The sequence below is a fragment of the Branchiostoma floridae genome, chromosome 7 (genome assembly GCF_000003815.2).
Source record: "Branchiostoma floridae strain S238N-H82 chromosome 7, Bfl_VNyyK, whole genome shotgun sequence".
Classification (NCBI taxonomy): Eukaryota; Metazoa; Chordata; class Leptocardii; order Amphioxiformes; family Branchiostomatidae; genus Branchiostoma; species Branchiostoma floridae.
The window spans coordinates 10,574,158-10,598,324 of NC_049985.1; the positions used below are offsets into that span (position 1 = coordinate 10,574,158).

Consider the following 24,167-nt stretch of genomic DNA (forward strand, 5'->3'; position numbering starts at 1 on the left):
GTGCGAAAACCCACGCCCCAAACATATTTTCGCCATGTCGTCGTGAGCGCCAAAGGCGCAAGCCGTGCCAAGGGAGGACCGGAGAAACCTCATTTTCTGCATTCTAGGAGTAACGTTACTTTTTGACCGAAAATAAGCAAAGTTTGACACTGAAATCTGTATGAGTGATAAATGAGTGAGGGCGACGCTTCCACAACATATTTTACCCTGTCCAGAGCCGAAGGTAGGGAGGCTCGGAGAGTAGGGAGGCTCGGGTTCCATCTGATAATCTGGTATTTGAATTCGTGTGTATAACGAGTTACGAAGAATTTCTTGGTAACGCTTAACGGTGAATTCGGGATAACAAATAACGATTAACGTTGAATTAAAACGACCAATAACGCTTCACGAAGAATATACCGGTAACGTTTAACGGTGAATTAGAGAAGGTCGGTAACGATTAACGGTGAATTAAAATGGCTCATAACGCTTAACGGAAAAAGGCATGCAGACCCTGATAAATGTGCAGCTCTAAAATAGGCGAGCTCTTTCTGAGAAATAAGAGTTACATCTGCCACCTATGTACATGTGCAACGTAATACGTTAGCAGTATATTTTATGGACATATAAAAGTAGGACAAATTGTCGCCTCTGGGTGAAATTAGGGTGTGACTAAAATTTCGCGCGAAAAATCCAGCCGACCAATCAGGACTCGTGCTGTGGGAGATGTTTGGGGTCACGGCGGGAGGAGGTCACGAGGACTTCAGCTGGCTCACGTGTCGGGTAGGACCACTCTCTTCTCCCCGCGACTTTTATCTCCGTCTTATCTGCAAAATACACAACAAACAAGCTTCTTACAATTAAGGTAAGTCAGTGCAGCTTTAAACTACGTGTTAGCAGAGTCAGTACAAGCTACAAATGGTGAATATGCAGTTTTACCTTTTGGCAAATGGAGAGATTTTTCATTGGCAACATGGCGGCCGGATATCAGTAATCTAGTGAAGTCTGCTTTTGGTTCTTTGAAACTGATTGACACTTACGGACTGTCACGACAATTATGGAGTAGTGATAGTCTTGGCCACGCTGTGAATTATTTAGTAGTAGTTTGAAGAGCAAGCCTGTTTAAGAAAATGTCAGTAGCAGTGACGAATAAGTGATCGTTATAATGCCGAAAAAATTATGGTAGGCCTCCGCTACATAATTTCTTGGTCTCTTGGCTCCTGTCCAAAAATCGTACACACCAAGGTCATGAGAGGGTTCGTAAATGTCTTATTAGGGAAGAGGGAGGGGAGTAGTTTCAGAAATTGTGGTGTGATTGTGAACAACAGGTGGAGGTTGGCACCAACAAGTATTGACTCTGCATTGAGAGTACGGCAGCACAATATGGTGCTCATATTTGACCACCTGTGCAAGTAGAACAATGGAAAGGGAAGTGGGGGAAGTTCAGCTCTGCGTGTCAACAGACTGGGGACCTTTTCTGCTACTGGTGTTTTATATGACTGTGGCGTGACTGGTAGAGTAGTTTATGTTGAATAGTTAGAATAGAAGAGTTAAATCAGTTTCTACTTGTATATCATATAAAATATAAAGCACAGTGTGAAGACTATCCGACTGCTGCCTACCCCTGTGACAGGGATCCCAGCAGCAGTATAATAAAAAATGGATATGACGATACGAACGACAACGTGTGTGGGTGAGGATCTAAAGTTTGAGAGTTTGAATCCCAACCATTGTTGCTATTATTGCTTGCTATTGGAAAGGGTAGCAGTCCTTCAGATGGGATGTTCAGCTCAATGTTGTGTATATGAGACGACCCATACCTCAGGCATATTCTGAAGCCTGCCCAAGGGCGCACCCGGGGTAGTCACGACTTCAAATATCAACACATATTCGCACACACCGACATCTACAAACACTCTTTTTTCCCACGCACAATTCCCGAGTGGAATGCCCTGCCTGGCACGGTTGTAAGCGCTCCCAACGTTGAGCACTTCCGTGCCAGGCAGGCGGCCTGCCCGCCCTAACCCGGGAGCCTCAGCTCCCCCCCCTACTTTTGCCCCTCGCGGGGTCATTTGGGGGTATATATGCAGATGCAGATGTTTAAGAACCAACGTTGTACCACGCTAATCAATTAGAGTATGCATGGATGAGTTGGGTCATCTGCAGCCTATACTTTAGAGGCACAAAACTGGTATTTTATACCCTGAGGCAAACAATCAAACAATCATTTCAATGAATGCAATTGTTTGAAGCATAGAAGCCGAGGGTTTGAAGAATACCTGCTGTCATCACAGTCTCTACCAGGGAAAGTTGTACCAAGAGTAGTCTGCAGGCTTAGTGTGAGTACTTTTGTCTGGTTATTATGCAGTGCCAAATATTAGCTTTAGACAGTCTGAATAGGTAGCTGTGTTGACAAGTGAAATTGAGCCACGTCACACACGCCCAGACATTGTGAGATATTGCACCTGACTTGGGGAACTGAGGTAATATTTTCAGTAGACATGTCGCTGCAACATTCCTTTTTATAAACTTCTCCCTTCTTGTAACTGACACAAATCTGGTACAAAGTTCTGTTGCCACCTCAGGAGGGAGGAGGTTAGGCAGTACTTTAAGCATTGCCAGGAACCCCCATGCAGACCCTCGTTTTGGACTAGACAGGGTTTTCCACACCATTCCCCTGTCTGGACCGGACAGGGTTTTCCGAAAAAACAAGTATGATTTCTATGGTATAATTCAACATTCATACTGTGACCTTGTTTTCTGGTATTTCCCTTTGCTACAGTGCTAACTGCAGTGGCTCAAGATGCGTTTGGTTATCCTTGATGACTATGACAAGGCCAGTGACTGGGCGGCCAGGTATATCATGAACAGGATCCTCCAGTTCAACCCTGGTCCTGACAATTACTTTGTCTTGGGGCTACCAACAGGTGAGGCAGTCCTTTGTCAAGAAACATTATCTATCCTTTTTTAGAATTACAATGTACCAGGAATATTAATCTTTGTTGGCAGAAGTTATTATGACACAGATTTTAAACTGTAATTTCCAACACAGTAGAAATTGGACCAGGGCTCGAAGTTAACTATGTCCTGATGTCCCGGGGCCACTAAAATTTAGGCCGGGACAACTGAAAAATCTTTTTGGGACACTTTTGGGACAATAGGAAAATAATCAACGAATCAACATCAGAATGTCCGATCTCCTCGCGCCCCGCGGTTGTCAGGCGTGCGTACTCTGACTTACAGTTGTTGTAATACATAATTTCTGAAATAGGGTTGGGACAGTCCATCCTCACTTCGGGACAGTTGAAATTTATTTTTGGGACAATGCTGGGACAGTAGGGAAAAAAGTTAATTTTGAGGCCTGTTGGACTAATTACACTATAAAGTCAAAAGGTGAAAGACCTACACATTATTATATGTACATTGTATACGTATAGCAACCATTTAATGATTTTGATGCTGTAGGGGCAATGGGTTGTTATCCCCTGTGACTAGGGTATGGTATTAGAAGATGGACTCCAAGCCTATCCTCCTACATCCTTTTACCCATTTTACGCCTGGATGGAGTGAGCAAAGTCGTGTTAAGTACCTTTCCTAAAGACACAATGTCTAGCCAGGAATGCCAGGAATCCAACCTGTGACCGTCTGGTAGCTTAGGCTGAGGCCGCTCATAGCCATTCAACACCACAACTTCACAGAAGTTATATAACTTTTCATTGCATGGAAACCAACAAGCTTGTTGTGTGCTAAACAGGGCAGGTAGAATTCCAAACTCACACTTTGTCATCATAAATGTGATAACAACTCATATCTAGCTTGCAATAAAATGATATGAGCCAACCAGCTGTAACTTGATATGAGAATGTTATCTTAGGTAAACATAGCCTTTGGCAATGGAACAACCTTCACATTGTTAATAAGGACAAGTTTGTAGCATGTAAGTACATCTAAACTACAATATGACCTTAAATATGAATGCATAGTGTCACCTGATAATGGATGACTGAACTGACAACTGACATATGAATGCAATCATAATAGAATTATGCCATCTAAAACCTTTTACAAATGTACAATTTCTATCAGTCATGTTTTCTAACCTTTTTTTTTATTAATATTTTTCATTCTGCATTTTGTAAGTAAAAACCCAGCTTGACTGATAATCTGAAACTGTTTTACGTACTAAAAGGCATACAAAAAACAAATCAACTGAACAGTACTAGTGATCATGAACTGCAATTATGGGTATTGGGTACATGTATTTATGCTTTGTGAAGCAAAATTGAATGCAACACTTGAAAGATCTAAAAAATATGACCAAAAAGAGGTGCAAGAACAAAGTTAAAAACTAGACATTAGCTTTCTTTTGACGCAGCTTAGTTAATAATGTGACATGGTGTAGTTCAAAATAATATACATATTTGTAACATGTACATGTAGTTAACTTTTGTTTCTTGTGACTGTACAGGAAGCACTCCAGTTGGAACATACAAGAAGCTGATAGAATTCCACAAAGCTGGGCAGCTGTCTTTCAGATATGTCAAGACTTTCAATATGGACGAGTATGTGGGTAAGAAATGTTGTCTTTTATTTGGAATCCCAGATGTTGTTGCTCAGATTTGCACAAAGTCCATTGTCTGTTGCTTTTGTCAAAAAGAACTAGGGAAATTTTCCTGATACAGTGGACCTGTGCATAATAATTATAACTTACATGCATGTAGACAGCGTTTATCATGGAATTATATATTAAAGATTTTACACAATATTTCTGTATTCAAAGTATTTAGTGCTCACCAACAAGCTTTCCATCAACCCTAACCCTAAACCTCTGATCCGTCTTAAGTTGAAATGACCCAAACTTTATGTCATGTGACCACAACAGTAGTGTGACATCAACAATGGGTCAAAGGTGCCCAGCAGTTGGTATCAGCCCCTTTACGTGTCTTGGTTGATTTATGGTTGATAAACCCTAATATACATGACCCAATATGTATATTGACTTTCTTGTGTACTCAATTGAATTAAGAGATGTCCTCCCACTTGTCTTCTCTATTGTAGGCATTGCCCGTGATCACCCTGAGAGCTACCACTCCTTCATGTGGACAAACTTCTTCAAGCACATCGACATCCTGCCCGAGAACGCACACATTCTGGACGGCAATGCAGAGGACTTGGAGGAGGAGTGCAGACAGTACGAGGAGAAGATCAAAGAAGCTGGCGGCGTGGAACTTTTTCTTGGTGGTATGTGAGATAGAATTTGAGGTCATACCAATTCATTTCTTTGATTATCTCTTTGATATCATAAAGTATAAATGAAACAAGAAGTCACAACAGAAGGCTGCACAAAAACCGAGAACATTAAACCACTGCAAAAATTTCTACATTTACAGTACTCCCAGATGCTTTCCCCTTAGGCTGTTAGCTATGTTTGAGAACTGACAAATTAAATCTTTTGTAGTTGTGACTTTGTGGTATCGGTGTCACCAATGTCACAAACGTTATTTTAATCTTAGATAGGTATGTTTGGCAAGTGTTTCAATGCATTGTATTCTTGTTTCCTCAGGAATTGGTCCAGACGGTCACATTGCCTTCAACGAGCCTGGCTCCAGCCTTGTGTCCAGAACGCGGGTGAAGACGCTGGCAAAAGAGACCATCATCGCCAACTCTCGTTTCTTTGGTGGTGATTTAGGCAAGGTACCCACCATGGCACTGACCGTGGGCGTCGGCACTGTCATGGATTCTAGGGAGGTAGGTTGTTGTTTTCAATCAATCAACCAATCAATCAATCAATCAATCAATCAATCAATCAATCAATCAATCATTGACTGATGGAAATAGCAGAGATCAGTTTGTATGACTTAATCGTAAAGAAATAAGCAAGGGCACGCATCTATATGTCTTTGTCAAGAGAATTTCAAAGTTCTTTATTCTTAACCAAGGAAACAAACTAAGAACATATAGAACTAGAGTTCAACGAACACATACCTTTGCCAAATAAACCAGGTTTGTTATGTAGAATGATGTCTGTAGACATAAATGTGTTACTCATTACATTTTATTTTATATGCCTGGAGTTGGTTCATAACATTTCGCCATTGCTTATGCAAATTAGATCCCTATGCAGATTAGATTTACATAATAATATTAAATTGTATCAAGCATCATTTGCATAATAAATGTGTATTGATATTTCCTTCTTTCTTAGCTAAAAATGTGACAAGTTTGAAAGTCCTATAAGGAATGCAGTGGATTTACAAACTTTTCTCATTAATTATGCAAATTAGCAGTCGATTTGCATAATTATAATTCCATCATGTAAGTCTTCCCTTTGGCTATCTACATACCAAAAACCATGACGATCCGTCAACACGTTTATATTTTCTCATTGATTATGCAAATGAGGCCGTCATTTGCATAATTAATATGCATTGATATTTCTCTCTTCCTCATCTATATATGACAAGTTTGAAAGTCCTATCATGAAATGCAGTGGATTTATAAACTTTCCTCATTAATTATGCAAATTAGTTGCTGATTTGCATAATTGGTATTCCATTGTGTACATTGTTACTTGGGCTATCTACATACCAAAAACCATGACGATCCATCAACACGTTCTCGAGTTATTCTCGTCCAAAGTTTGAAACGAAATCGGCGACTGCAGTTCCAAACAAGCCGCTAGGGGGTCCAAACTTAAAGCACTTTCTCTCTGCACCAAGGGCTATCTACCACTCAAAAATCATAACCACAGCATGTCCAGAACACGAGATAAAAAAAATGAGGTTTTGCTGTAGTACCTTAGCAAGCCGCTAGGGGGCCCATTATCGAACTTGACCTTCGTTTTCCCGACCCCTACCCACCTACCAAATATTATTGGGATCCATCAAAGGCTTCTTGAGTTATACTGTTAACACACAGACACACAGACTCACAAGCCTAAAACATAACCTTAGCCATTCTGGCAAAGGTAAAAATCAAACATACCTACGAAAGAGAACAGTACCTTAATATTCAGAATTTCAACCATCGCCGAGCCATGGCTAGATTAAGAATCAGTGACCATCCCCTACAAATTGAAGTGGGAAGATACAACCAGACTCCTCCGAATAATAGACTCTGTACACTTTGTAACTCCAACCGTATAGAGAATGAAGTCCATTTTATATTAGAGTGTCCTTTATACAATGATATGCGCAACTCTTTTATCAGTGCTCTGAATGTAGTAGATACACGATGTAAAGAGTTAACCAACGACAACCTGTTTGTACATATAATGACAACCACAGACAACTTTGTACAACACAAACTCTGTGAGTTCGTATACACATGTTTTAAGAAAAGGGAAGAGTCAGGTAAACGTTAGATATAGTGATAGCTTAGTTGCAGATGTATTGTTTATTCAATTGTAATACTACATGTTACAGTACTTAGTCTTTATAATTAGTATCCCATTATGGGATTTGCTGCATTTAGCCCACATGGGCAGGAACATGCAAATAAAGATCATCATTCTTACACGAACATTTCACTATACACAGGTGAAACCTCTTACCATGTACAATGCCCTTGTACTCTGCAGGTGATGATCCTGATCACAGGAGCCCACAAGGCCCTGGCCCTGTACAAGGCTATTGAGGAGGGTGTGAGCCACATGTGGACTGTCTCTGCATTCCAACAACACAGAAAGGTCTCACTCATTTATCTATAACCTTAAACCTACTGTACACCGGCCAATACTGTAACATTGGTTCTGTGCTATTTCATATTAGTTACTTATAGAAAGATGACACATGCAAACTTTGGCTGTATTCACCCCATCCATATAATTTGTGGCAAAGTACAGTTTATCCCAAGACTGTTGTTTCTAAAGATAAGCACTACGTTTTTGGATTTGAGATCCAACAAGTCAAATATTGTGACATCTGTATCTAAAAAAACAATCAGCTCAATTTAGCTTTTCACCCTGGCATGTTTGATTAAAATGAAATTTTGTGTGTTTCAAGGTCATCTTTGTTTGCGACGAGGATGCAACTTTGGAGCTGAAGGTCAAGACAGTGAAGTACTTCAAGGGTCTGATGCACGTCCACAATAAGCTGATCGAGCCCATGGAGAATGGACCGGACAAGAAGAAACGAAAAGTGGACGAAGGGTACAAGGATTGAGTCTCTTTGGTGGTGGTTGCATGTCCTGTAGTGTACTATTCTAACTTCCAACGTGTTTCAGAAGTGTAGCACTAACATATGCTGTGGTGTTCTAATTCTAAACCACTAGGAATATATACTAATCATACTTACAATGTCAAACTACATAACTGTATACATTGACTGTTCTAACCAAAAATTCTTACATAGGAGGTAAATAGCTTAACAATAACTGCATCCAAACAACACAAAAACAAATTAATTGGAAAACTTTGATGATTATTTTACCTGCAAACATATTTCTTACACAATGTAACAGTTACATTATTTACAAAAATTGATTTCACTCATGCAAAGTGTTAGATGTAGCTTCTTGATACATGGACCCTCATTTCCTTGAGAAAAAAAGTCAAGAAAAGAAGCTAAGAGATACCATGTGCACTATTTTAAGTATTGTTGTTTAAAAAAAAAACATTTTTGCACTGAACTACAGTAGTACTATTAGTTGGAAAAAGAACATATGAAGACACTCCTGCACAAGTTTGAAGAAATAAATTTTACAGAAATATGCAAAGGTAATGAGAAATGACAAAGTGTTGGAAAGAAAACATGGATTGCAGTGGACTAAATGCTTGGTTTTGAATGGTATGTTGCATGAATACCCTGACATCGTGCATAAAAAAATATGGTAAGTGCATGCGTAGAGTTGCATGCTGAAGAGAATAAGGTAAAGAAATGAAATGAGGGAAGGATGCAAGCATGTACAGGTAGAACTAGTGTATGTTAACAAAACTGTGTCAGCATGTGACATCTATGTTCTCAGTAGCATAGATACTACATATGGTGTTAGGACTTAAATGACTCAGATGTCAGTATTGTCTGCTACGCTGGATTGATAAACCTGGACCTATGTGGTAATGACCTGACAGGACCAGGCAACTCCCATATTTAATCATCCAACATGGTGGACAATACTTACGTATCTATGTGACTGCGAACACCTTTAATATAGAAGTTGTACTATGGTGTGGTGTTGTCTTCTTGTCATTAACCTTGTATGCCTAAAAGTCATTAGATTTTTTTACAATAAACTTTGTTTCATGTCTTTTTGTGTTGTCATTGTTCTGTTGTGTTTCATTTTTTCTTCTTCGTTTCTGTAGCTTGTTTTGTCCATATCATCTGGGAACTAGTAGTGTAACAAACATCATAAAAACAGATGTGTGTTTGTAGTAAGATATGAATACATGTAATGTTACAGATATATTTTCACCATATGTACATGTATTGCTTCTGTAAAAATGATTAGAGATATGATCCTTTGTCCCTTTTTGGCATACCTATGTACTTAATTAAGTTTTCCTTTTTCTCTCATAACCATTTCTTTTTTTGCACCAGCATTGCTTAAATGCATTCAGACCATTTTGTATCAGCTGGAAAATGAATAATCTGTTCACTGATTATTTTTCTTCCCTCTTGCTGCACAACCCCTCAGGACGAAAGATTGAAGACTATATTGTGTCCCATCCCAAGAGGCAGGTAAGACCAAGGTTATTATTCACAAAGTGCCAAACAGATTGTACCATGTAATTTAGATATGGTGATCAAATTCTACCTCAGGGATAATCCCAGGGATTTAGCACCTTTTACCCTGGTCTGGAAGAGAACTGTGTCGATAGCTAGGCACTTAAGGATCTATTAATGCTCTTCCAGTTTCAGTAGGGGTATGAGGTATGGATGTACATGTATTACTGGAACATTGCATTAGAAATTTTGTGTTTTCCGCCCTGTGTGTGCATATACATGTACAAGATGATCACATGCCATACATACACCTTGACACACGTCCTATACAATAGACTCTATTTCCTGATTGTTAATGTTGCTACCATTTTGATTTTGACGAGATTTTTTGAATTCAACATTTTGTCTTGTTTTCTTTGCAGAGAGTAGTTGAGTGGCAGTGAACCTGTTGTGCTGTCTTAGACAGCTCTAGCAATGCGGAGCTTGAGCGGGGAAGGAGCTGACTGACATCTGACAAAATACTTAAGGCCACACCAATTTGATTTGTTGGTTCTCAGATCCAAAGGAATAATGCTAAGAAATATGAAAAGAGCGTGAATGGAATGTTGGCACAGTTCAAGTTAATCTCTAAGCCTGGTGTGTTAAGCCCTGTATTTCCATCTTTGTCCTCTGCTTGATATTCCCTTGGGCTATCCGAGAACTTATGATATAACTTGTTGTGGCCTTAGATAAAGCAAAGATGCTGTATTCAATATATACAACATTGTTAGATAAAGCAACATTGTCAGTATTATGTGGAGGTGTAATGACATCTGTATTTTATCATTGTAACAAGCACAAATTTGCAGCTACTGTGGTTTGATTTGTGTGCTCAAATTGAAGAGACATAGTAATTTTTAAGATGACACGTATTTTGGTAATTGACCACAGCAACCTAGACTAACATAAGGAGATTGGTATATATTGGTTTGATTCATTTTCACAGTGATTACTAAGAACTCACCAAATAGTAATTACTTAAGCAACTGGATATGATTTTAGTAACGGTCAGACGCTTCAGGTAGAATCCACTACCTTTCCTCAGTGACACTAAAAGTGTCTTATGTCTGACTCTTACCTCATATCCAGTTGCTTGAGTAATTACTATTTGGTGTATCTTATTACCTGGATGTCTAACCTTCATTGACATATTACTAAGAGCTATGTCACTCAACTGATTTCAGGGCACATGGATTGAACTTGTATTTTCATTCACAGCGTTACACATATTTAGAGTATTTATATTTGGGAAGTCCAAGAGGAAGTGATAAAGGTTATACAAATTATACATTGTTTAAAGGTGTCCTTAGAAAGTGGGAAAGTCTAGCAGAAGAATATACATGTTGGTATTTAGTCCCTTTCCTCAGGAATTGGGTTTACTAGATAATATTTGTAATAACATAAATTTTTGTGGGTGTTTTTTGTGGTATCTCTGAGATCAACATAGGTTCTTTCCACACTTCTTACTGGTGGTGCATGGTAAAGATATGCACCTTTACATGTAACATTATTTTGCACACTCACATGTGACATTATTTAAGTTTTATCCTGCAATGTACTTAGTCACCCATAACTTATAGATTTTAGATTGGTAACATATCAGCTCTTTGTGTTGTTTTGATATGAAACAATATGATTCAGAGCTATGTCATCTTGTAGTCTGGTGTTCATTTCTTGTGTGCCCATATTTGTGTAAATATATAAGCAATGGACAAACATAGAGTGAGTCTGAGTGAGACTACTAAGGCATTTCTTTGGTGTTTTCATTAATTCAATCTTTCATTTATTTACTGGAAAAGTGTGAAGGTCAACTAAAATCCTTGCTTGAATGGAAAATCTTGATGTTTTTCGGTTTCCCCACTATTTTCTGACACCCAAATATCAAGAAAAACAGGTCAGTAAGAAAGCGTAACGATTTTTCATTTCAACATCTCCAAGATGAGAGATTCCAAATATTTTCAACCTCATTTAGCAGACGACAGCATCCCATGAGCCTTTGCGACCCTAAACAGTCCAAGATGGCGGCGTCCTGTACCAGAATTTTCTCGAAAGGCGTCAAACTTGCCCCATGTCTGGTCAAACTAGGCCGCTGTACACGTCTGCCACCGAAAAACAGCGTACTAACGTTCCACAGATCTCATCTATCTACAAGAAGTGCGAGTTCATGGCGTGTTTGTGGCGCTTTTATTCGCGGAAATGCCTTGGGTGGGAGGGGGGCAGTGGTTGCGTCAGGCTGTGGAGCTGGTGTGTTTCTAGCGGCTGGAGTTGCCTACTGTTACGGAAGCCGTGGTGCCGACAACCGTACGTACATGTGTGTATTACATAGAAGAGCACTAGATGTGTAGTCACATACGTATGATCTTTGAATCTGTGACAACCTTCTTCGACAAGGACCTACCTTAGTTTTACCTTGGTTTTACCATACCATGAAGGAGGTTAAATTATGAAGCCTCACTGGTTTAACGTGGCCGGTTGTACGATGCACAGGTGAAAGGTACATGTAATTGGTAAATTGACATAAGTATTTCGAGACCTTTAAAAGGGGAGTTATAAAGTATTGCACAGCCCAATGTTTTACAGGTGGTTTTACTTCCTCTTTGTCACAGATTCCGAACTGTTTACAGCAGCAAAGCGTAATGACGTCGCAGAAATCAAACGGTGAGAAAGCATTACATTAGTTACAAGAAGATAACTCTACCGCATGAGTGATTCTAAGATGCACAATACTACCACTACAGTACAGGTATGCTGATTTCGAAGATCAGAGTAGACAGAGTTTCAGCCCTTTAAAATGCTATCAGTGCCAGGGTTGGCCGCTGACCCCCAAGAAGAGACACCCGAACAAGGCCGAAGTCCCTAACTTCCAGGGTTTGTGCACTACATGCACGCAAAGCTGCTACTTCGGGGGAATACGCTATCCCGGTTATAAGTATATAACCGGGCACGGCACACAGGGCATGTATATGTGTGCCGAATATATCCGGTTTTAAGTAAAGGTACTTCCGTGTTTAGAAGTATGTACAGATATGTGAGTTACATGATTTATGAAATGTCTCACAAATTGTTTCCATTCTGTTGTCAGGCTGGCAGAGATTGGAGTTGATGTGAACCAGAGACATATCTTGGGCTGGACTCCACTGATGGTTGCAGCTGTCAGTAGGAACTTAGGGTAAGCAAAAGCGAAGGTGATCTTAAACATGTCACACATCAGATGATATTATAGTATAAGCAGCGGGACCTAATATTGGCCTGTTTCATGTCTGTTTATTCTGCTACATGTATCATTGCACAACATGCACATTTCAACATTACTGTTTTAAAATTTTTTTTAAATTTCCTGAACTGACTACAGAGCAGTGAAGGCTCTACTGGAGGCTGGTGCTGACCCCAACATGAGGGAAGAGTTCGTCAACGTTTACCAGACTGCACGAGAGAAAGGAATGCATTCATTGGATGGTAAGTTTACCTAGCCTGGGAACAACATCATTGGCACCTGCCAGTATGTGTATGTATGTGTGGTTTAAGTTGTATGTGACCACCTATTGGTAACATACATTTGTATACATGTATGTAACCGTTACCTGACAGGAACTTTTTTTAATTTTACCGTTGCAGTTCTTGTGACCCGAGAAGATGAGTTCAGTAACCGGCTGAATAACCGAGCTAGTTTCCGGGGATGCACGGCTCTGCACTATGCAGTGCTGGCAGATGATGTTCACATTGTCAAGGCACTTCTGGAAGCTGGTAAGTAACACACATGTATCTTCCTTTTTTTTAGAAATCTGGCTATGTCACATGGTGATCAGTAAAACTTGACCTATTCTGTGCTGTTGCTGCAGATTACTTCCCCAGTTGATGCAATTTGCTGAGGTATGCCAGATTTACGTGAGAAATGCCCCAAGCCCTTTAAAATAAAGGATCCACATACAGGTGTTATATATGTGCATCCCGTATATATACAGGCTCAGCAGGACAAGGGTTAAGTGTAGAAATGTATGTTTGCTCCCCCAGGTGCAGATCCCACCATGGAGAATGACAGTGGCCATGCAGCTGGTCTGTATGCACACAACATGGAGGTCAAAAGACTCCTGGAGGAATACAAAGACAAGGTGAGAGGTTCCTGTTCCTCTTACATTATCTTTTGAAAAGGCTGAGAAATAGTATGTTCTTGATAATGTTACGAATCTGAAAAATAGACTGTCCACTTGTGAGAGTGGCTGATATTGCTTGGTTGAATTGAAGTGCCTTTCGAATATGTACCATAATGATATGAATGAACCTGGTTGTCTTATCAAAAGTAGTTGTTTGGCCAATGAGATATTGACTACAGATTATGTGAAATTTTTCATTTCCAAACTTTTGTTTTGCATTTCTATGTCTTGACCAATTATGCCATGGAATAGCTATGAGATTAGCCTTCTGAGCAAGCATATTTTAGCCTCCTTGTTCTGAGAAATATGTACAAATGTATTAGCTTTTAAGACTAAGAGCACCCAGAAGCTGGTCTTTGTTTTCATTTTGATGCTCCTGTCCTTAACAGTATGCAGAGCTGCAGAGACAAAAGCAAGTGGAGGAGAGGAGAAAGTTCCCCCTGGAGGAGCGGTTACGGGAGCACATCATTGGACAGGAGGGGGCTATCACTACAGTCGCTGCAGGTGGGAACAGATCATCAGCAATATACAGTGTAAACCTTTTTGTGTCAAAATAAATTCATACATGAAGATTTGGAAAATTAAGTACAGAGTGGGAGCAAAGTCAAAGTTTGCTAAATCTAGATTATGAGTTCAGTTGATGAAATAGCTCCATTGTTTCTTCATCATTAGCATTGGAAAGTTCATTCATTATGCTGTGTCCAGTTCTTTGATAATTGTCTATCTTCCTATCTTAGCCATCAGAAGAAAGGAGAATGGCTGGTATGATGAGGACCATCCACTGGTGTTCCTGTTCCTTGGGTCATCAGGAATAGGTAATTACTTGACCATAATGGGACTTAACTATTGTTTTTGGCTTGTCTTTCTGTGATTGTGTGTGTGAGTCTGAGGTTTGGACTTTCAGTTATGCATTTCATGTTTTTCTTGACAACCTGCTACAAATAGTGTTTGTCACAAGGGTGGTAATGCTTGTGATACAACTAGCTACAGAATGGATAAACATGTACTTGCATCAGATGCAATATACCTGACTGAAAGAAGTTCCATGTCCATCAAGTATGTTTGTCTGTCTTTAATAGGTAAAACAGAGCTGGCCAAGCAGATAGCCAACTACATGCACAAAGATGTGAAGAAGGTAATTTAAATGTTTAAATGTAAGAGAAGGTTTTACATGGCCATAGCCAATGCTGTGAGTGTGAGGATTATTCCTTTTGAAGAAAATTTTGTAATGATGAGTTTTGTGCATTTCTTTTTAAAAGTTAATCAGAAGCAACTTCTGGATAGGAGTTATGCAGATATAAATGTTTATGTGCAGGAGGCTTCTGAAAATTCTTTTTTTTTCTGTACTAATCCACACACTCCCTTCCACCACAGGGGTTTGTTCGGATGGACATGTCTGAGTACCAAGAGAAACATGAGGTGAGGACTAGCAATTTGTTTCTCTCAGTCATCCATTATAGATTTATACTATTAATTCTAAAATCTTTGTTTTACATTGCACAGCCTGATGTGCTATGATGACTGTATTTACCTTCGCCAAGAAGGTTATATTTTGGGTAGCGTTTGTATGTTTGTATGTATGTATGTAGAAGACCAGCATAACTCAAGAACACCTGAATGGATTATAATGATATTTGGTATGTGGGTAGGTCTTGATGATACCTGGAAATGATTAGATTTTGGACCCCCTATCAGCCTGTTACGGTACTGCAGCGGAACTTCTTGGTTTGATATCTCGAGTTCTATGAAGTTTAAGTGGTAGACAGCTCTTGATACCGAGAGTAAGTTGTGTAAGTTTGGGCTCCCTTGTTTGTAATACACTGCCCCCCTCCCCATTTCCACAGGTGGCAAAGTTTATTGGATCCCCGCCAGGTTATGTGGGACATGAGCAGGGCGGCCAGCTGACCAAGAAGCTGAAGCAGTGCCCTAATGCCGTGGTGCTGTTTGATGAGGTGGAGAAAGCCCACCCTGACGTCCTCACCATCATGCTACAGCTATTTGATGAGGTATAAAAGATGAAACGCATTCATTTCCTTTATTCATGGACACTTTGTAAATGTCAAATAAGATGACTAGATAAAAATAGAGGGTTGGGGGGAAATCTTGCATCATATACTCACTCCAGGAAACTCAAAGTTAATGATTTTGTTTTTGTGTTGATTTTCCTGATCAATGCACTTGAAATTTTGTATCATAGCCACCAAGACTTCTATAACTGTATAGTGGTAAAGAACTTGTTTTCATGTGGAACGTCCAGTTCTGCATTTTTGTACGCATCTAATAACTAACAAAATTAATTCCTGTGGCCTCATCTTTGTTACCATAGGGAAGGCTTACCGATGGGAAGGGAAAGACTGTAGAGTGCAAGGATGCCATCTTTGTCATGACCTCTAACCTTGCAAGCGAAGTGATCGCCGACCATGGACTTCAGCTGCGTAAGGAGGCACAGGAGGTCTGGGCGCAGAGGAGACAGGAGACTGGTGGTGAGGAGTGTTTGTATTGCTTACTGTAATTCAAAATCTGCCTCAAAGTGCAACATTAAGTACAAGCTGTGTTGTATACAATTGAGCTGCTTGTTACCACAAAGGCTGTCTTAGATTCTTATTAGTGGCAGGTGATTCTGTCACAGCCTGCTTGAAAATCCTTGATCATGACCAGCCTGATTATGACCATGATTGTCGAATGTCCTTGCTTTCAGATGAGGATGTCCTGCTGACTGAGAGGATCACTGTCTCCAGACAGTTTAAGGAGAAAGTGGTATATCCAATCTTAAAGGTAAGGGAGATCTCTATCAATAATTGTAGAATTATATCAAATTTCTTTTCTTTCAATAGTTGTCAAATTCTCTGGTAGTGAGTTATTTTTTTTTATTGGACAACCAAAAAATTAAGTCACCAATTAATAATTCGGCGCAGGTTAGAAATCCTGCAATATTCCTTCAAAAACAGCTTGCATTCCATTTTTCAGAGATCTTTCAGAAGAGACGAATTTATTGGTCGGATCAATGAGATTGTGTACTTCCTGCCGTTCAGCCAATCAGAGCTTGTCAAGCTGGTAACCAAGGAGATGGAGTTTTGGGCCAGTAGGGTAAGTATAGGTTATTTGTGTAAGCAAAAGTCATTCTAGATTTATTCATGGCAAAGATGTGTTTTATTCATTGTGGCATACCCTTCAATTACATTTCTACACAATTTTGTGTACAGTTAAATCTGTACAAGTGACCACCTGCACATAAGAACCTCCCTGCCATTGTAACAGTTGTAACCACTTTTTGGTGGTCTCTTAGATTTTGTTCCCATTGACACAAGTATAATACTATAAAGGACCACCTGTCAACATAGAACAGATTTTATTGGTTCCCCAACTATATAGGGATGGTGCCCATCTGTTTCCAAAGCCCTTTCGTCACTATGGTTGGGAGGCATTGCATATAGCAACATGACAATTGTCAGCTTAACTTGATTTTTAGTAAATCCCCCTCCTGTGGCCATCTATGCAACCAGATATGTTGATAAGATCCATTCATCCATCCAATCAGTTAATATGTTTCCTATATTTCCTGTATATAATAACCTACAAATGTATGCAATGCAATGTCCATTCTATGTTATCACAGGCCATGAATAAGCACAAGATCACGCTGCTGTGGGACAGACAGGTGCTTGATGTGCTGGCTGATGGGTATGATGTGCACTATGGGGCCAGGTCTATCAAACATGAGGTTTGTTGTTTTATTGTTTTAGTCATCATTTTTCTTGTCATTTTCATGTAGCTGCCGTAGTAGTGTCCATGACTTGAGGTATACAATTTTTAGACATCTTTTATAATAGATGTGCCAATGAAGTTTCGACATCCAGGTAGTGAGATACGCAATGCAAAATGAAGTCAAAGAACTGATAAAGTTTATAAGTGCTCAGATTGGATGCTGTGTGAAACATCTCTATCCAGTTGCTTAAATAGCTAGCATTTGTTGGTGAAGTTTGCCATCTCTGATTGCCTTGTCTCTTACTACCACAGGTGGAAAGAAGAGTGGTTAACCAGGTTGCAGTAGCACACGAGAGAGGCCTGATACACCCAGGTTGCACACTTCGCATTGCCGTGGACAACCCTAATGACGTCATGGCACGGAATGACAACAAGGAGCCTGAGAAACTCCCCATCATCAAACTCCAGCTTGTTAAAGAGGGGAGCAAAAGTGTGGACCTGAACTTGCCAAGAGTACCTGATGACAGAGACCAGACCTGGTCCAATTTTTAGTTTAATTTATTAAGCCACACCAAATCTACTCTTTCAGAACCTGAGAAGTATGCCAAGCTTTATGTCTGTGGTAAATTTGTGTACAAAAGGTTTTACACCCCCTCTCCACAGGAGGGTGCAACTGCTGAGCATCCAAAGATTAGTCTTGCAACATATTCCAACTATAAAATCTATGTTGCTGTGCAGCGGCTCTGCAATTGCTCTCTAGTGGTAAAGGAGGCAAACAGCGTATTCAGGACCCAAATGACTGTACATTTTTTGGGTTTTGAAGGTGTGGTGGGTCGTACATAAAATTATGGTTTTACATGTGAAAAATCTTAGCCTGAACAGCCTGTACTACATCTCTGTGTACGACTATGGACATGCCCTATCTCTTCTTGTACAGACAGGGTCTGAGTTCCAGCCCAGAACTCCCCCTGCTGGTCTTTGGTTCTGAGATCTTTGTGAACTCAAACATGACAAAGTGGCTGTTGGACAGGTCCTGCAAAGAAACAAAAGAACATTTAGATTCATTTATTTCTTCTGGAGAACACAAATAAAATGCCTCGCAATCTGTTCCAAGTATTGTTTTTGAATATGTGCATAGTTCAGTCGTTAGAGACCCTGCCTCTGAAACAAGACGTTGGGAATTTGAATCTTGGCTGTTAGCACTCACCCAATGCATTGCAACATGTAAGATACTGGAAACAGTTGCAGTCTTCACACATGACGTTCAACTGTTCCACTGTTCATTGATTTCATTTTAAGCTAAAATTTGTTTAGATCACTTTCTTGTCTATATCTATTTGTCTCTCTCTTTGTGCTTGCTTTTAAGATGTGAAATGTTGGCATCTAAATATGCATTTCAGCATGGTCATCTTATCTTCTTCAATGTGATTTTGATTTAGAATAGATAAAAGATACAATACCTTTGACGCAATCTTGAATCCAAAGAGAGCAAGTCCCCTGATGAAGCCGTTGACATTTTCAAATCTGCTGGCGACCTCAGCAATTTTAAGAATGCCACTGTGGGGGAAGTAAGGTTACAAAATCATAGGGCATGTCTTAGCCATTAGTCACAAAAGACTGATAATAGTTACTACTAGTCAAGCCTTCAGTAACTTGGTAACAAAAATACAAAGTCTTGTTATGTCACCCACTTTAAGCATTAAGAATTATATGTAATACATTTGAACTTAAACTTTACAGTGTCCTTTTGAATTCAAAGTTATCAGTGTTAGGCCACACCACTCCTGTTAATTGATCCTTGGATAAAAAATAAAAGCTAAACTGAAAAAGTAACCTGAAAAAGACTTGATGGCCAGTTCTAAGAATCTATATAATATAGCCATCCAATTTTTCCTCCCGTCTGCATGCTTGTTTCAATCACATTCTGTTGCTGAATCAATACCATAAAACAGAATGAAAGGAACAAACTTACCCCAGTTTGAGGACCCTGTTGGCTTCCCTGAGGAAGTCTGAGATGTTAGTTCCCATCAGTGCCAGGCAGAACACTGCCACATCTACAGTCTCGTCGTCCAGGGGAACCTGTATGGGAGCATACAGTCAAACCTGTCTATAGCGGCCACTCAAGGGACTGGAGAAATATGGCCACTATAGACAGGTGGCCACTATAGAGAAAATGTTGATCAATTGACCATGAGCAAGCTACACATGATTTCAGTTCCCACCAATCTTTCTCACCAAGTAACATTGTCTCGATCGGTAAATTCACTGACATATGCATACGTTCTACTGCCAAAATGACCCTGTCAGGAACTCCAAATCCTCGCAAACTACAATTTCAAACTCGGTGCAGGGTGACATATGGCTGTAGTATGGTTGCCATAGGCAGTGTTTCTGTACCAACGGGACCGGAAATCGTGTGGCCGTGGCCGCGTTGGACAGGTGGCCGCTAAGCCTACTTCTTAATCATTACGAATCCGACAAAAAGTGGCCACTATGGCAAGGTGGTTGCTATGCAAAGGTGGCCGCTAATACATGTTTGACTGTAGTTTATCAGGGCTCGAAATAATGGGTGCATGTGCACCCAGGTGCACCCAAAAATGAAACTGTGCACCCAATTTTTTTCAGTGGGTGTACAGGGTGCACCCAAATATTTTGTTAGGTTTTTGTATGGAAAAATATCAAGTACAAAATGTATCATTGTATACATCATACACAAATGTATTCTTGACATCTAAGAGTTAGAAAGATAATAGAAATGTCTGTCATGTTACTTGTTTAAGAATCTGATAGCTTGTAACTAAGTTTTGATATTAGTTTTTTTTTTTACATTCTACTTAAATTTAATCGGTGCACCCAAAAAAAATTCAGTGCACCCAATTTTTTAAGCTGGGTGCACCAGTGCAACTAATCCCAAAAATGAATTTCGAGCACTGGTTTATAAACACAGCTCCGTTTTTCTGCCCACACCTACATATATGTACACCATCACAGCCAGATATTCCTAAGTACTGGAAAAATGAAAACATTGTGAAAATGAATGACATTGAAATTACTAGTAGCACCATTTTGCTTTAAGTTTAAGATCCCCTTGAAAGTGTGGGTTCTCTGCATAAGACACCTGAAGTCTACATAAATCAAAGTTCTGTTAACTGTTTACTCATGTTTTTGTCATCATTGAAGACCACAGGTGACTTTGTTCTGGTACAGGTCTAGACCTGCACATCAACAAATGTACAAGCATGTTCTGATGTTCCTTTTAGGACACCACATACATACATTGATTCAATTTTCATGTTGATCTAGAAAGACCCAACAAATCATATTTATGCGACCCAAGACCTTTGCTGTACATACTTAAAGCACCAACCTTTGTAATGTCACACACAGTGACATGTTTGTTGACAGCCACCAAGTCAAAGGAGTGAACACGGTTCTTCACACTCCGAGCTACTTTGGCGTCTCCACAACCGAAATCTGCCACTACTTCAGAAGCTGGCCTGCAAAAAATTTGCAAAGTTACAGATACACTAACTCAGTCAGCTTTATCTACAACCAGCATATAATCGCAATTAGAACAAGGCAACCTATATCTGCAACAAATGTAAGTTGTTTTAATTGTCAATGTTACATATAATTTTGATTATTCTAGAAAGATAAAAAGTCAATGGATGCTATATCTACAGTGCCCCCTAGCATTTGAAGGAGGTATTGCAGCTTGTGAAGTCAAATTCTGAAGCTGAACTTCTATGCAATATTCTATGTCCTGGATGACAGCTAACACAGTTATAAAAACAAATACAACTGCACAGGTATTGTTTCCCTTTCAAGGTTGTTATAAGGGATGACTGTACCTTCTCCTGAGCCAGGTGATGATCTTGTCCACAGGATTTACCGGCCATTTCTGCACCTGTGCTGAGAATCCCTGGTGGTACACCTGGAAGGCACCTGGGTCCTTCTGAAACATCCTCCTGGCTTCTTCACCTTAAAGATTAGGAGAAAGACATCACACAAATTTTACTAATATTTCTTTGTAAGGTTGAAGCAATATAAAAATGATTAATAGATAAGCTGTACAATGATAAAATGACAAACATAATGGTCATGTATTTTGTGATCAAACACAGCTTGTGATCACACTACTAGTACATGTATATGCCTTCTACACACCACTCTCATTTGAGAGGAAAATGATGATCAACTGTAAAAATAACATGAAAAGGAAGGGGAAAGTCTGTAACCTATTGCACACAGTTTTAGTCAATATAGTCAGTTTCGAGTTTTCCTCCCTGTCCTCTGTTTTTTTAAATATGCCCAAGAACCAAGAAAACAACTTGTTCAGGCCAAAGGATGCATACATACAAGTCCAACCCACCTGTTGTAGTGTAGAGCATCTCATTGATCTGTCTGAATCTGGCTGACTTCAACCTGGCCTCCATCTTCTGTCTCAGTATAGAGGAACGGTCCGGCGCTCCTCCTTTGGTATCCTTCTTGAGACTGTCTCCTGACATTTTAGAAGGTGCCTGTTTAGTTGTAATATTTGCATCATCATCACCACTTTGGTTTTTCATCTTTCTGCCAGTTGCCATTTCTGCTGTGCTTTTATTTTTACTTCCTGCCTTTATGTCTGTATCTCCTTCCAGCTTGCCAGTTTTCCCACTGTCTTCCTCGTGTGACATGTTCACCAAATGTAAAATATTTGGCTCCGGAAAGGATGGGTGGGACTTTTCAGCATCCTGTTTTGGCCGCATGTTCTGCAACACCTTTTGCAGCTTTGCAAAGGGAGAGTTTTTCTTTGTTTTTAGGGGTTTGGTACTCGGAGAGGTTTCTATCTTTCCCTCCTTTGCATCTTGTTGCGGAGTGTTTCCTCCGATCCCTGTTTTGTTCCCAACTTTAAGAATCACCTCTTTTCCTTGTTCTTTTGGCACTGAAACAGCTTTTCCAGTCAGAAAGTCTTTTTTAGTGGAAGGCCTAGACGTTTTTGTACCACCATGGGACTCAGTACTATTTTGTACTGACACACAAATCTTGCTGTGTTCCTCATTTGGTATTGTGGACTTGTCTCCATCAGCTGGCTTGAATTTGTTCTTATTCCTGTTCTTCTTCTTTTTCTGTTTTTTCCTTCCCTTCTTTGCAGCCTCCTGACTTCCCTGGCTGTCACTTTGTCCTGTTGTGTCTTCATTGTCATCTGTCTCATTTTCTGCATCCTTTGGTGTCTCAACAGGGGGGACTTCAGTTGCTCTTCTTTTCCTATTTGTCTCCGGCACTTCAGTTGTATGCGAGGGAGATGTCTTGCTGTCTTTGGCAGTTTCTTTCTTGAAACTTGGTTTCTTCACCCTGACAGGTCCTGCATCTGTGGAGTTGTCTGTCTGGTCTACACCATCTCGTTGTTGTGTGCTTGACTTTCTTGCCTTCTTTGTTGATGTTGATGTGACTTCCCCAACACTGGACTCTTCCTGTCTTTTTCTCTTCAGTTTTCTCTTCTGTTTTAGTGTTAGCTGTGGCTTGAATGATATTTCTGTACCGCCAGCTGACAAATCACTCTGTAAGTGTGGCTTTTTCTTCCTAGTTCTTTTCCTTTTCGGCTTGTGAGGCACGGTACTAGAACCATTGCTCTGCTCGGTGTTAATTGTGGGGTCTTCTTTCTTCAGTTCTAAAGTTTCCTGTTTTCCCCCTTGCTGAATAACTTCTTGTGATTTGACACTTTTCCTCTTGTGCTGAAATTGTGACAAATCACATTTTTAACTGTGTACATTCTTGAACTTTCCTAAGCATCATTTTAGAGAGTGTACATGTCATTATATCATACCTGGACCTATTTCTTTTCTGTATCAGTGTTGCGACCAATTCCTATTTGACATTTAAAGTACCGCAATACAGAATACCCAGTTTTGTCTTGTATATATGTACAACAAACTTCCTTCTTGATTCACTAAGCTACATCCTTTAGGAGTCTTACAGAGAGACTCTTTAACCTCATTAGTCACATGGAACCAAGGACGTTAACTTTAATATATCCAGTACATAACGTTAATGTCCAGAACATTTTCCACAGATTTTTAAAACTAGAATCTAACATCAACCAATTGATCAATCAATCAGGTAATCAATCACCTTACCTTTGTGAATGAAGACAGACCATCTCCAGAGGCAAACAGTGACTCCGCCAGGTGTGCTGCATCATCATCATCACCCCAGTCGGAGGCTCCAAACATGGCCATTTTCTGCTCTGAGACTGCACAGGTTGACAACAGTTTCACTAATGTGATCTCTTTCCTGAATATCAAAGCAAAACCAAAAAACAATGTTAAATTCGTTGTTTGGTCAACTTCCAACAACCACAACCACATTGTGCGGCATACATTTCTGGGGAGCACACAGGTGCATGTTATGTAAAAGACTGGAACTTAAGATACAACCAGAATATTAGCTCCGAAATCTTCCGAGGCGTTGTCGGTCATGTTCGGGTACCTTTCGGTAGCGATTCCGAGCTTCCCGAAATGCCACAGAACATGACTGACAACGCCTCGGAAGATTTCGGGGAGCAGTGTCGAAAAGGCAAGATGGCCGCCTGGTAGCTTAAAGAGTGAGAAATGTTTGTCCCAGGTCGGGTTGTGCAGTACTAAGGGGTTTC

At 40.0% G+C, this 24,167-nt stretch overlaps 3 protein-coding genes across 4 annotated transcripts in view; 2 read left to right on the forward strand and 1 right to left on the reverse strand.

Moving 5' to 3' along the window:
• Positions 1–658: 658 nt before the first annotated feature.
• LOC118419028 (glucosamine-6-phosphate isomerase 2-like) lies at positions 659–11,334 on the forward strand. The gene is made up of 9 exons (XM_035825256.1): positions 659–844; positions 2,762–2,906; positions 4,448–4,549; positions 5,038–5,220; positions 5,543–5,727; positions 7,559–7,666; positions 7,983–8,128; positions 9,613–9,656; positions 10,064–11,334. Exons 2-8 carry the CDS (start codon positions 2,783–2,785, stop codon positions 9,623–9,625), a joined length of 861 nt encoding a protein of 286 aa, XP_035681149.1. The 5' UTR covers positions 659–844; positions 2,762–2,782; the 3' UTR covers positions 9,626–9,656; positions 10,064–11,334.
• A 320-nt stretch (positions 11,335–11,654) lies between these two features.
• Positions 11,655–18,643, forward strand: LOC118419026 (caseinolytic peptidase B protein homolog). Its single transcript, XM_035825253.1, has 16 exons — positions 11,655–11,981; positions 12,287–12,338; positions 12,763–12,849; positions 13,033–13,136; positions 13,296–13,424; positions 13,692–13,789; positions 14,221–14,335; positions 14,569–14,646; positions 14,911–14,966; positions 15,206–15,250; positions 15,676–15,837; positions 16,158–16,314; positions 16,530–16,606; positions 16,799–16,918; positions 17,448–17,552; positions 17,849–18,643. Exons 1-16 carry the CDS (start codon positions 11,669–11,671, stop codon positions 18,086–18,088), a joined length of 1,938 nt encoding a protein of 645 aa, XP_035681146.1. The 5' UTR covers positions 11,655–11,668; the 3' UTR covers positions 18,089–18,643.
• The window catches only part of LOC118419025 (ribosomal RNA-processing protein 8-like), a 7,345-nt gene continuing 1,527 nt past the window's right edge, over positions 18,350–24,167 (reverse strand). For both annotated transcript variants that reach the window (XM_035825252.1, XM_035825251.1), the window contains exons 2-8: positions 23,653–23,809; positions 21,909–23,250; positions 21,388–21,517; positions 20,904–21,033; positions 19,509–19,615; positions 18,997–19,093; positions 18,350–18,569 (exon numbers count right to left, since the gene is read on the reverse strand). In XM_035825252.1, coding sequence (XP_035681145.1) covers positions 18,456–18,569; positions 18,997–19,093; positions 19,509–19,615; positions 20,904–21,033; positions 21,388–21,517; positions 21,909–23,250; positions 23,653–23,754 — 2,022 coding nt within the window. In that variant the 5' untranslated portion in view covers positions 23,755–23,809 and the 3' untranslated portion in view covers positions 18,350–18,455. The remainder of the gene's footprint in view (positions 18,570–18,996; positions 19,094–19,508; positions 19,616–20,903; positions 21,034–21,387; positions 21,518–21,908; positions 23,251–23,652; positions 23,810–24,167) is intronic.

Coding starts and splice junctions, on each gene's coding strand:
- LOC118419028 (XM_035825256.1), top strand. CDS start 2,783: ATGCGTTTGGTTATCCTTGATGACTATGACAAGGCCAGTGACTGGGCG. Junction 4,550..5,037: donor CAATATGGACGAGTATGTGG/GTAAGAAATGTT, acceptor TCTCTATTGTAG/GCATTGCCCGTGATCACCCT. Junction 5,221..5,542: donor CGTGGAACTTTTTCTTGGTG/GTATGTGAGATA, acceptor TTGTTTCCTCAG/GAATTGGTCCAGACGGTCAC.
- LOC118419026 (XM_035825253.1), top strand. CDS start 11,669: ATGAGCCTTTGCGACCCTAAACAGTCCAAGATGGCGGCGTCCTGTACC. Junction 13,137..13,295: donor AGGAATGCATTCATTGGATG/GTAAGTTTACCT, acceptor TTACCGTTGCAG/TTCTTGTGACCCGAGAAGAT. Junction 17,553..17,848: donor CCAGGTCTATCAAACATGAG/GTTTGTTGTTTT, acceptor TTACTACCACAG/GTGGAAAGAAGAGTGGTTAA.